Genomic DNA, 14,228 nt, shown 5'->3' on the forward strand with positions numbered 1-14,228 from the left:
CGTAAAACAGAATATGTAGGCTATAATATAATAAATTAACAAACATCAAGTTTTATACAAGTGAAAGTGGATAGACGTGAATCTAAGAAGTGAAGGGAAACAAAGAAATGAACAGAGATAAAATCGCTTTGATAGCCACTACAGGTTCAGTTCATGCTGGAAAAATCATTTGTAGATCACATCAGCGGAAAAACAGCAATCAGCTAGGACTCTTCCGCACAATTGACCTTCACCCTACCACAAAGCACTCCGGTGTTGGACAGAGTATGAATGTACTGAGTCTCAATCAAGCCGGTCCTTGACTATCGTGTGAAATACAGTACAATATTACAACAATCTTCAAGAAATGTGTTTATAATTTTTTATGATCCACACTCCAACAAAAATATAAAGACAATAAATATATTTCTGTTATATTTTCACTTTAAAAAGGTGAATTAAACGCTATAAATTGAAGGAAAACATACCTCGCATAGAAACGGATTTCTTTCGGATGATCTATGATTGAGTTTTAATTAATTTTACGGTAAACACCAAATGCGTCACCACAGACATTTTACATGCCGACATAGAGTGTCTAATGGACATTTTTGTATCATTTAAATATCCATCTATCTCAGTTGGGTTCGAACCCGCAATCTTAGGATCGGGAGGCCGGCACTCAAGCAGGAATCACTCCACAGTTCTCTTTCATCCGGTAGAGTAAAACGTAACGTCAAATTTGGCATGCACTCAGTTTAAATGGCGTCAAGTCAAAATGACTGCACCTAATATTCTTCTTCTTCTTCTTCTACCGCTTTTCTCAACCTTGGTGGGGTCGCGAGTGCGAACTGTGTCGAATATGTATACTTGGTCTTGTTTCACGACGGGATGCCCTTCTTGACGCCAACCCTATGTAGAGAGATGTATTCACTATTGCGTATTTTCTGTGGTGGTTCGTGGTGTAATGTGCTGTCAGTGTGTGAAGAGGAGAATATTGAAACGAACACAAACACCCAGTCCCCGGAACAGACTAAATAACTATACAAGATTAAAATCTCTGACCCCGTCGGGAATAGAATCCAGGACTCTCTGAACAGGAGGCCTCAACGCTGACCATTCAGCCAAGATGCCGGGCAATTAGTTCACATAATAACGGTGGAGGCCAAATTATTATTATTGTTATCACAATTATTATTGTTATTATTATTATTATTATTATTATTATTATTATTATTATTATTATTATTATTATTATTACAATTATTATCATTATGGTATTAGAAGAATGAGTGACCAGCATAGTTGGTTAGACGTCACACCCTATCAGGATTTAAGAGCGCTCAAATATGAAATTCCGGAATTCTCATTTCAGAGCTATATTTCGGCAGTCATTTTATGTTAAAAAGAGTTGCATCGTTAAATTTCGGAGATTTCGAATACACTATCTTTAGATTTACATTACATAAATTACTTGGAAATTTCTTAAATAGTTTTATGCTCCGTCTGTTGAGAAAGATGACTGTGACGTTAACTGAATTATGCTTTAAAAATGCTTCATTCTATCCATGATTTTATAGAAACCGACTGATACAGAAGCTGAGATTTGCACTAATTTGTAGACAAATACACATTCATTACGCTGGTACCTCTGAGCTCTATCGTATTAAGTCATATGGCCGTCTAGAGCTCAATACTTGGTTTTGTAATTCAGTGTTCGGTAGTTACTTTAACCTCACTTTTTAGAATTTTACATTTTCATTGTAATGTCTTCCCTCAGAAACCAATGCAACTAAGAATTTTTAAAAATTGATTCACGTCAAGTTACCAGAGACACATTTTACAACGCCCATAATAAATGAAGACAATATTTGTTAACTGTTTGTATACAGATGGTGTTGAAGCATCGCTACAGTGTCAGTGACAATACCTTCCACTAAGGAGAAAAGATTTTTCTTATTCATTTCTAATCTAAACCGTACGTTTGCCAGCAATCTTTAAATCGTTATCCTCGCACCGAGCAGAAGGTCAAGAACAAGGAAGTCTCTGTTGGTCTAACTTCCACGATATCTCTCCTTCAGAAAAGGAATAAGGCTTTCGTAGAAGTTCTTTTTGTCCTTATCGATATTTTTAGCTTGATCGATTCTGCTTGTTTCATCACAGTGAATTGTCGGGTCAAGAATATAGACAGTGTTGTTTCCATCAATACTTTAAACAATTACAAATTCCGTGGAACCAATATAGTAGTAAAACATTCCCTGTGTCCTTAACCGTTACCTGAAAACAAATTGATTTAAAATAACTTAAAGTATAAGGGTCATTCAAAAAGAAACTAGCCGAAGGCTATAAAATGAAAACCTGTACCGTTGTTTCAAAAATATTGCCCAGCACTGTTGAGGCACTTGTTACTTTAACAAGGCGGTTAATGGCCGTCTCGTAAAATTCCTGCGGCTGCGTTGTGAACCAGTTCCGAACGTACTGCTTCATGTCGTCGTCCGCAGTAAGTCGTTTTCCTCTTAGAGCCTTCTTTACCTCACCTTAGATCTTTTGGGCGGCGGCGAACCTGCATGCTTCCACTGGAGGCTTTGTCATTTTGACTCAGGTTCGAAGTGATGACACCATGTCTCGTCTCCAGCGACCACTACAGGAACTCACTCCCTTCCTTGGCATAATGCAGCAGAAGTTCAAGAGGGAGGTCCATTCGACATGCTCCCTGTGCTCATTGAATACTGTGAGGCACCCATTGGGCAACTTTTAGCGAAAAATGTTCAGTCTGTCCTTAATGATGGCGTCAACAATTCCGACGATCGCTCAAAATTCTGCGGCAATGGCTACTACCGTAACTACCCGGCCTTGTTTAATGAAGGTGTCCACCTGCTGAACAATGGCATCGGTAATGCGGTGTAGCGTTCCAGACCGTGCATCATCGGCCAACGACATCCGTCCTTCCCTGAATCGCTTGTGCCATGCCTTGACCTCTGCAACGGACATGCAGTGCCTCCGTACATTTGTGCCATTCTTCGATGAATTTTCGTTCCCCTCACTCCTTCTGCTGTCAGGAAACTTTCTACACCCATTTGCTCTTCTTTTGAAGCCTCCATTTCATTGTTTTCAGCACGACTGGATGCAGTGGACGATCAAAGCGTGCGCATGCTTGCTCTGTCGCCATATGACGTGCACCCATGTCTCTCCAGCGACGAGTTTAGGACTTCAGCACTCTTATAGGGACCGCAGACAATTGCATTATGATCCTTTTGGGCGGTTTTCATTTTATAGCATCCGGCTCATTTCTTTTTGAATGGCCCTCATATATCTTATCACAAAGGTAACGCATCTACTTCAGTGAGGATATAAAATTAAATCGAAATATTTTAAAGTAGTAGCTAGTATATAAAAATCCCATAGCGCAACAGCCCCGAAGGGCCATGGCCTACAAGCGACCGCTGCTCATCCCTAAGGCCTGCAGATTACGAGGTGTTATGTAGTCAGCACGACGGATCCTCTCGGCCGTTATTCGTGGCTTTCTAGACCGCGGCCGCCATCTCACCGTCATATAGCTCCTCAATTGTAATGACGTAGGCTGAGTGGACCTCGAACCAGCCCTCAGATACAGGTAAAAACCCCTGACCTTGCCGGGAGTTGAACCCGGGACGTCCGGGTAAGAGGCCGGCACGCTACATCTACACCGCGGGGCCGGTAGTATCTGGTATATAAATTTGATAATTTCATCCTTGTTGAAACAGATAATTATTATTATTATATTATTATATTATTATTATTATTATTATTATTATTATTATTATTATTATTATTATTATTATTATTATTATTATTATTATTATTGAAATTCCTTTCTCTTTAAAGCTCACTGAAGATGAATATTATACTATATTGATGTTTTTCTTCTGTTTTAGACGTATGTGCGATCTTCTTGATGATCCCAACGCCATGATGCCGGGCTCTCGCAAGGGCGGAGAAAATATGGGCATGGCGCAAGGTGAGTGATTTCCGGGCAGAGTAAACTTAGTTATATTGGAAATTTAGAATACTGATCAAAACAGCATTTAGGAGAAAACAAATCTTTCTTTTAACTTGTAATACGTAATATTTTAAGCATATTCCTTATTGTGGGAAAGTTAAAAACATGATGTCTCAGAGTGATGCTGTTTTTCGACGCTACAAACGCACTTGTGACCCCAACTGATCATGAAAATTATAGAATGAAAAGGTAAGGGTGCATTCTGGCTGAAGGTAGGTCCGAACCTCCGCAGAGGTGTGCCTGAGCCGGAGTTTACGTACGGTAGGGGGGCCAGTTCCTTTCCGCTCCACCATTCCCTTACTCCCCACCAAGCGCGTGGCAACCCATCCAGATGTTGAGCACGCCCAATGTTGCTTAACTTCGGAGATCTCACGGGATCCGGTGTTTCAACACGGCTGAGTCCGTTGACTTATAGAGTAATAAGGTATAAAAATAAACAAATTATACGTAATCTTCAATTTAAATATAAGTTATTTGTGATCAGCAAGTAACTTAAATACGGGTGTTGCCTGGAAGCAATTCCGAGCTATGGGCAAAGGTAGAACGCTACACGGAAAAGATGAAAGTTATGGATGTGTTTTTCTGTTTTAAAAAATGAGAGAGCGAGTTAATACCGACCATTCTATGCTTCTCCGTGTAGTACGAGTGTCTGTTCTACATTACAGGAGTGTACAGCTTCAATTAATTATTTTTCCCGAAGAAATAAGCTTGCGTTCTTAGAGCATTGTATTTAATATTATGCTATAGCCTAATACCTGTAGATCGGGAAGACTGATTGAATTCGTTGACGTTACCGTGTGTTTTCCTGACAGAGACTACCGACTGCCAATACGTTCCGAAATCTTGAAAGAAGATTGCGGTCAACCGGGGACTTCAAAGGGCACCTTTCGTTACAGATGATCCTATAACGTCTGGTCCAAATGAAGAGGCTGTTTCGGACGCTGTCCAGAATAACCCTCATATTAGTACATGGACACTTGCACAACAGAACAACGTGAGCCGGTCATCACTCGTGCGTATACTGCATAACAATGAATTTCACTCATCCCATCTGCAGTTACACCACCATATCCACAGATGTCATTTCAATGCTAGAATAACATTTTGTCAATGGGCATTACGCAGAATGACCAATAATACAGCCTTTTTCTCAAGAGTCCTGTTTTCAGACCAATCACGATCTGACAACAATGGCGTCGTGAATCAGCACAATATGCACTATTTGAGCGCGGAGAATCCTTATTAGGTAAGACAGAGCACATTTCAAGTGGAATGGTGAGTAAATGTCTGGTGTGGGATCTTGGGTGACTATTTCAACGGACCATATTTCTTCGACATCTAACGGGAGCACGCTACATTAATTTTCTTCAAAATTAACTCCCACAGTTGCTGGAGAACGTGCCACTGCGCGAGAGATTACGAATATGGTTTCAACCTCACTGATTAATAGTCGACCGGAACTATCTTCATGCTTCATATACAAATAAAGGGATAGGAAGCGGAGGACCCGTTCACTGCCCCGCCAGATCAACCGATCTAACGCCCACTTGACGTATTCCTGTGAGGGAGGTCACCTAAAGCAGGTAGTGTATGCTCAGGAGCCTGAAGATCCTGCTCACCTTCGACAACAGATCACCGAGGCATGCCAAGCTGTTACAGCTGACCAACGTGCAAGAATGTCTGTACATCATCGTGCTGAAATGTGCATAAACCAAGGTGGTCAACATTTTGAACACTTGTTACACTCAATAGTCCGCCTCTGTGGTGTAGTGGTTAGTGTGATTAGCTGCCACACCCGGAGGCCCGGGTTCCATTCCCGGCTCTGCCACGAAATTTGAAAAGTGGTACGAGAGCTGGAACGGGGTCCACTCAGCCTCGGGAGGAAAACTGAGTAGAGGTGGGTTTGATTCCCACCTCACCCATCCTGAAGTGATTTTCCGTGGTTTCCCACTTCCCCATGATGGTACCTAACTTAAGGCCACGGGCGCTTCCTTCCCTCTTCCTTGTCTATCCCTTCCAATCTTCCCATCCCCCGCAAGGCCCCTGTTCAGCATAGCAGGTGAGGCCTCACCCGTTGTGTCCCCCGACCCAGAGTCTGAAGCTTCAGGAGACTGCCCTTGAGGTGGTAGAGGTGGGATCCCTCGCTGAGTCCGAGGGAAAAACCAACCCTGGAGGGTAAACAGAAGAAGAAGAAGAAGAAGAAGAAGAAGAAGTTACACTCAATATGCAGGTTACCCTATTCCTACCTACAGATCATCATGTCGTAGTCCAGCCTAGCTACGTAACATCGGATAAAAGCGGTCCTTCTCAGGACCAAACACAAATTCCCTCTTTGGAACAGGATGATATGTGGCCATATCACAGTCACTGTAAACGGCGTTAATGGGAGGGGGGGGGGGGAAGGTGTACCAGCCTGTGAATCGAACCTTCTACAAGCCAATTTGGCTGACGCAATAGCAATGATGCGAGATTTAGCCACCTACTGAATGGCTAGCGCGCTATAGTCATCTCTGCTCTTCCTGACCAAACGCAATATAGTGTTATTCGCAGCTGTGATCGTTTTATACATTCTTTATACGGTAGTTTAAGTAATAGAAATAACACTGCCGCTAATGATTTCTACCATATTTGCGAGCGTTATATAAACGGTATAGTTGCACTAAGGCCATAAAGAAGCAGGTATTAATGGTTTTCCGATGACTATGATATACGCGTTAGTTGGGTTACCTACCTCCGATAAAATAAGGGGCTGATGACCCACTGGAAGTAGGTAAATATGCTAGAACGTTTCACGATTACACCAAGAATTAACACTGCTCTTCATTTCTGTGGTTAGCGCCTACTACTACTACTACTACTACTACTACTACTACTACTACTACTACCGAGTGAGTTGACTGTGCAGTTAGGAGCACGCAGGTGCTGTCGGGAGATATTGCATTCGGGAGATATTGGTTTCGAATCACACTGCCGGCAGCCCTGAAGATGGCTTTCCGTGGTTTCGCACCTTCACACCAGGAAAATGCTGGGGCTGTACCTTAATTAAGGCCACGGCCGCCTCAACACCACTTCTAGACCTTTCCTATCCCGTCGTCGCCACAAGACCTATCCGTGTCGGTGCAACGTAAACCAACTTGTAAAATACCTACAACAACTACTACAGTGAGTATAATTTAAGTCTTTGCACTTCTGATCATAGGCCGCGGAAATCTCCAAGCCAGCGCCATATGTCTTTTTTGCTATTGGTTTTATGTCGCACCGACACAGATAGGTCTTATGGTGACGATGGGATGGGAAAGGGCTAGGAGTGGAAAGGAAACGGCCGTAGCCTTAATTAAGGTACAGCCACAGCATTTTCCAGGTGTGAAAATGGGAAACCATGGAAAACCATCTTCAGGGCTGCGGCAGTGGGACTCGAACCCACTATCTCCCGGATGCAAACTCACAGCTGCGTGCTCCTAACCGCACGACCAACTTTCCTGGTACGCCATATGTCTTGTGTCAAGCTTGGAATGATAAGAAGTGTTGACAGCTGATGCAGCAAATCCTCAGCTCTCTCGCTCAGTTCGCTAGTAACTGTTGGACTTCTTAAGGTGCGTTATAAGGTTATATTCGCGATGGTAAAGTTCAAGCACACTACAGAGAAGAGAATTTTTTTCGGTGAAGTACCGTTTCACAAGGAAAAGAAACCAGGTAAGAGGTGCCTTCTAAAATTCCGTAGACAGTCTCCCGGTTTGACAGCACCATCAAAACCTTACGTGCAACAACTCGTTCACGTGTGGCATAGTATTGGTTTCGTAACTAATAAGAAAAACAGCAAAGAAGAGCAGCTCTCACACAGTCCTCAATCGCTTCGGAGAGTAGCTCATGAAACTCGTATTTCACATTCGTCAGCACGTAATGGAACAAAATTATTACTGTGCAAACACGGCCTTACTGGTCTCTAACATACCACGTACAGATTTCATTACAAGAATACGATTTTGCAATTGACTAATGAAATGCTCACGACAGTATCGTGTATCCGAACTTCATTTATTTATTTTTTTAATTTATTTATTTATTTATTCTTAATATGTTTACCTCCAGAGTTGGTTTTTCCCTCGGACACAGCGAGGAATCCCACCTCTACCGCCTCAAGGGCAGTGTCTTGAAACGTGAGACATTGGGTCTGGGGATACAACTGGGGAGAATGACTAGTACCTCGCCCAGGCGGCCGCACCTGCTATGCTGAACAGGGGCCTTGTGGTGGGATGGGAAGATTGGAAGGGATAGACAAGGAAGAGGGAAGGAAGCGCCCGAGGCCTTAAGTTAGATATCATCCCGGCATTTGCCTGGGGAAACCACGGAAAACCACTTCCAGGATGGTTGAGGTGGGAATCGAACCTACCTCTACTCAGTTGAACTCCCGAGGCTGACTGGACCCTTTTCCAGCCCTTGTACCACGTTTCAAATTTCGTGGCAGAGTCGAGAATCGAACCCGGGCCTCCGGGGTTGGCAGCTAATCACACTAACCACTACACCACAGAGGCGGACTATTTATTTATTTATTTATTTATTTATTTATTTATTTATTTATTTATTTATTTATTTATTTATTTATTTATTTATTTATTTATTTATTTATTTATTTATTTATTTATTTATTTATCCTTGGCATGTATGTAAGTGGTGAGTTCAATTTCGTTTAGTTACTATAGGCGTAATCACGCCGCTTCTTTGAGGCGATTACGCCCACTCGCTATTGCGGGCACTTCGCTCGCTGTCTCCGCTACCCTGCGCTCCTGTTCCTTGGTTCTCTGTTACGAAGTCTTAAATTATACTCCCTGCACTACTACTACTACTACTGCTGCTGCTGCTGCTGCTGCTGCTGCGAGGAGACACTTCAGGCGTTCGTCCATGCCTGATTATGAGCACAGCTCACGCTGAGATTCGGCCATGACAATCGCCGGCTCGGTTGACGAAAAAGTTGCCCTCATCTTTCTACGCTTACAATTGTGAACACTGCCTGTTGTTATTTCTTGATTGGTGCAGATAGTTTAGCAGCTGTCTCTTGTAACAGGTCAGAGCGAAAAGTAGCTTCCACTCAAGTCTCAGTCCCATTTTCCCATCTGTGACTGGCAATATGGAAGATGCTGTGGTATGAATGGTACTAGCACGGCTAGTATGTTTGGGTGCTATGAAATGTGTTACTTACAGGACCACTGACCATTGGCCCTGCAGTAGCACTTTTTGATTCAATGAGGAGAGAAAGCAACGGCAAACTACCTTCCTCCTCGTCTTGCCTAGTACTCCCCATTACAATGACGCCATCTCTTTTTCTAACCGGATAACCTTTGGTGGTGCTATTTGAGGAAACACCCAGTCATCGTTCAGGTGGCTTTACAGACAGAACCTAAATAAACAATAATCGTCGCCATAAGACCTAACTGTGTCGGCGCGACGTAAAGCCCCTAGCAAAAAAAATAAAAAAAAAATAAACAATAGCAAGCAAACGATGTTATTTTTATTTGTTTATTTATTCATTAGATACAGCCGATGGAGGGCCATTTTACACCAATAACATAACGAATAGAAGAAGAAGTGATATCACTTGCGTAGTACGCCTGGTCCGCCGCCGCGTAACGCTGGCTCCAACCTTGGTTTCAAGTTAGCGCCAGCCCTTACGAGACTTTTAAAACATTGTGACCTGTTTTACATATTAAAACACCGTAAGAGATCCTCTTAGGCGCTAATAAATTTGACATCTCAACTTACTTTATTGTGCCCAGTTATAATTTAATAAGTCGTCTCCTGTAATAGTCTAGTTTCGACAATGGTATCTTTGTCAGACATACATGGCAACATACATTCAAGATAAAATCGTCATCTAAAAGTAGGCTTAAACACAATTTTTTTAGGAACGGGTAAGCAAATATTACCAGCCTCAAATATAATTATTAAAACGTGGTTTCCCATTTTCACACCAGGCAAATGCTGGGACTGTACCTTAATTAAGGCCACGGCCGCTTCCTTCCAACTCCTAGGCCTTTCCTATCCCATCGTCGCCATAAGGCCTATCTGTGTCGGTGCGACGTAAAGCCCCTAGCAAAAAAAAAAATATATTAAAACGTATCAACACATACACGTAAGCAGTCACATACTGTATATTAATTCATCTAAGTTCATTAGAGAAAAAAAATATCTTTGATATAGTTCAATAATTCAGAGATAGCAGTAAGACTGCATACAGGTCTCAATAAATCAGAGAACTGAGATGATGATGACGATGAAATGAAATGGCGTATGGCTTTCAGTGCCGGGAGTGTCCGAGGACATGTTCGGCTCGCCAGGTGGTCTTTTGATTTGATTCCCGTAGGCAACCTGCGCGTCGTGATGAAGATGAAATGATGATGAAGACGACACATACACCCAGCCTCTGTGCCAGCGAAATTAACCAGTGATGGTTAAAATTCCCGACCCTACCGGGACCCCTGTGGCCAAAGGCCACCACGCTAACAATTTAGCCATGGAGCCGGACATGATGATGATGATGATGATGATGATGATGATGATATCAACAGTTTCAAATGAATAGTAAATGAAGTTCAACAAGTATCACCCTCTTGTAACTTGAAATCAAATTGCCAAATCAGTAGGGCAAGTTGTTTCTTGAGAGAACTGGTTCCTAAATATATGTGCTGATAGAATTCACTTGATAAATAAGAACAATAACACAGGCATTCCATTTCATGAAGCAAAAGCAATACTATTAGAATAAGGATGATGTTAAATCAAGTAAGAAATTATAGGAAACTGGATGCAAATCAACAGGACACAAAAACTAAAATACTACATCACAAGGTTATGTAGGCCAACCTCATCTTAAGTGCAGCATAAATTCACCATCATGCAAAAAAGGGAAAATATATAAACTTATGAGTGAATGATATGTGTAAGGAAAGCTGGAGAGTCATATTATTTCTTTTAATTCTTACCTTTAGTTCGATACCTTAGAAAATTTCCTGTTAGATGTTGACATTTTCCCTGATGTCAGTTCCTTCAGGAGTTCCTTCATCTTGAAGAAGATACGACACTTCATATAGTGAAAGGTCAGTTTTGGTACAGTCTCCGTGGCATGTTGTTCATTACACCCCAAGCCTGAAAGTTGAATTGTAATGTTCTCATGTTCTCCAAACAATCATAATAAAGGTCATCCCAGAAACCAGTGGGAGATGAGAGGTGTCTCTTCTACCTGAAGCGAGACATTGAATAATGTCTCTGAAGGCTGGCACAAATAGTTTTGTCCCAGTTGAGAGCCATAGTCCCGTAAGTTTGTAAAGAGGGTAAAAGAATTAGTTGTTACTGCTGATGTCTTGATAACATCAACACAGGAAGCACACTTCAGAATTCAGGGGTCCTGATGTACAATACAACCTAAATTGTAAACCAAACATCTTTTAACAGAGCACTGATGGGTGGTTTTTCCCCCTGTACTGAAAGACTTTTACAATCACTTTCAAAAACAATCTTTTCCTCTAAACTTCACAACACTGATGCTTTTATGTCCCTATTTTTCTTATCAGTCTTCTTTGTCAGAATTCTGATCTGGTTGACATCATCATCATCATCATCATCATCATCATCTGTTTACCCTCCAGGGTCGGCTTTTCCCTCGGACACAGCGAGGGATCCCACCTCTACCGCCTCAAGGGCAGTGTCCTGGAGCTTCAGACTCTTGGTCGGGGATACAACTGGGGAGAATGACCAGTACCTCGCCCAGGCGGCCTCACCTGCTATGCTGAACAGGGGCCTTGTGGAGGGATGGGAAGATTGGAAGGGATAGGCAAGGAAGAGGGAAGGAAGCGGCCGTGGCCTTACGTTAGGTACCATCCCGGCATTCGCCTGGAGGAAAAGTGGGAAACCACGGAAAACCACTTCCAGGATGGCTGAGGTGGGAATCGAACCCACCTCTACTCAGTTGACCTCCCGAGGCTGAGTGGACCCCGTTCCAGCCCTCATACAACTTTTCAAATTTCGTGGCAGAGCCGGGAATCGAACCCGGGCCTCCGGGGGTGGCAGCTAATCACGCTAACCACTACACCACAGAGGCGGACTCTGGTTGACATATGACATACAAAACGTCTATGAGGTTTGAAACGTCAATGACGTTTGAATTTAGACGTTTCGTCTATGAGGTTAGAAACCTCATTGTTTGAGAAGCGGACGGACTAGACTGGATGAGTAGAAAAATACTCTGGGAGCTTCCGCAGACATCGTAAGAAAATTACCTTATGTTTCCGAATATAAGGCGAACCCCAGAAAGATACATGATGAGCATGCCGGTTGCGTGTTGGGCGGGGGAAACATGTACTTGGAAGGATGTTGGAAGAGTATTGCATTTGGTATCGCCATTGATTATTTTATGTAGGTAACAATGATCGGAGAATTGCAAATGACTTCTCAGATCAAGTATACCCAGGTAGTTCAAGATGTTAGATTTAGTTATTATCTTAGAAACAGGATATCAAGTCTTAACAATGAAAGTAAAAAGTTAAATATACTATATATTACCTTATTTTACTGTTCTATTCCATATTGAGTACTAAACTGTTTTATAGTTGTTCGTAATCGTCCCTCTGAAGTCACATAGTCATAAAATGTGTATTTACCCTAACATAATTCAAAAAAGCAGGAAGATATTTTGATTTAGTGTTTTGTGTCGAATTTTTTGAATTGTTGATCGAGGAGAGAAGAAGAAAAGGATGAAGACTATGGGCACTAGTCTGGATGAGTAGAAAAATACTCTGGGAGCTTCTGCGGGCATCGTAAGAGAACTACCTTATGTTTCCGAATATAAGGCGAACCCCAAAAAGATATAGTAAATGAAATATTATTTTCCCGCATGTAAAGCACGCCCCAAAATCAAGGATGTAAAAGTCCTGATCAGTCGTCACCAGAGTTTGGCAACCAAACCAAACCAGAATTGGTAACTACTTAGTAGATTCAAAAGTTAAGTTGCTCGGTTAATAATAATAATAATAATAATAATAATAATAATAATAATAATAATAATAATAATTGTTCCGGGGTATCTGTGGAACAGCAGAGGTGAAAGAAGGTGCCGGGTGAATGGGTCTAACTACAAAACCAAAGTTAATTTAAAACTGTAACAAGGTTATATTTCTCTCTCTTATTTTAAGAACAACAAGAAACAATGCAATAAGTACAAGTAGCAAAAATTAACTCTAGGAAAGATAAGATTGGTGGTATAAACAGAACTTGGGCTTCAAGCCCTCCCTTTACATTTTCTGAGCTCTTAGCTCACAAACACATATTTACCAAAGGACAGAAAACCCCTAATACCTGGAGCACTTGCTCCCAAAAATTGCAATATCAGCCTCCCAAAGGCACTTTTACACACTGGAAAAGAGCTAACACGCTCTCAGTTTTTCACGCCTATTCAAGGCAATATCAGACTTTACAATTGATTGCCATCAAGGCACAATTTACAACAATGACACGGGGGTATCTTGTACCCAATCTACTGGGACTTAGCAGGAAAAAAAACAGGTTCAGTAACCGGCCCGGAATACCAAAAAGAATGGAGGCGTGTACTTGCACTCCTAAATACATATTTCAAAACCTAAAAGGCACTAGGCCGATGAAACAGGGGCTATTCCCAAACTATGGAGGTTACTCGTATAAGGAATAAATTTAACACATTAAGGAAAATAAGAAAATCAGTTACCAAAACGTAGTCACCTCAAACCAAAATGAATGAGAGCTCGAGAGGGTAAATCACTCTCTATCCCCGAATTACAGATTTAAGTAAGATTTTACATAAGCCTGCAGAAAATTACATATTTAGAAACTGAGGTTACATTGTAAAAGGTTTCGGACCTTTACCGCGGGTTAAACTGCTGAGCTAGCAAGAAATAAAGATGTTAAATGGCCATTACCTTATTGAAGACCTGCTCCCGGATGAAAGAGGCGCTTCCCGCCTTCTGCTTTACGTCCACACAGTTAGGTGTTGATCGAGTGGCCACGAGACGTGAAAATCAGCAGTTTATAAACCCTCGGGGAAAGTTCGAGACCTTTCATGAATAATAAAGCCACACCCTCTCACTTTTATTCGTTAGTTTAAAGTTACACACCAAAACGAAGAAGCCAGTGATTGGTTAGAAATTAATTACAGAAATTCTGGATTGGCTAAATTCAAAACTGGCGG

General features: G+C 41.9%; 1 protein-coding gene across 1 annotated transcript in view; it reads left to right on the forward strand.

Moving 5' to 3' along the window:
* Fife (regulating synaptic membrane exocytosis protein fife) overlaps window positions 1–14,228 on the forward strand; it is a 969,278-nt gene that overhangs the window by 694,382 nt on the left and 260,668 nt on the right. Inside the window, exon 16 of the mRNA XM_068225089.1 lies at window positions 3,894–3,976. Coding sequence (XP_068081190.1) covers window positions 3,894–3,976 — 83 coding nt within the window. The remainder of the gene's footprint in view (window positions 1–3,893; window positions 3,977–14,228) is intronic.

The sequence above is a fragment of the Anabrus simplex genome, chromosome 1, assembly GCF_040414725.1.
Source record: "Anabrus simplex isolate iqAnaSimp1 chromosome 1, ASM4041472v1, whole genome shotgun sequence".
Lineage (NCBI taxonomy): Eukaryota > Metazoa > Arthropoda > Insecta > Orthoptera > Tettigoniidae > Anabrus > Anabrus simplex.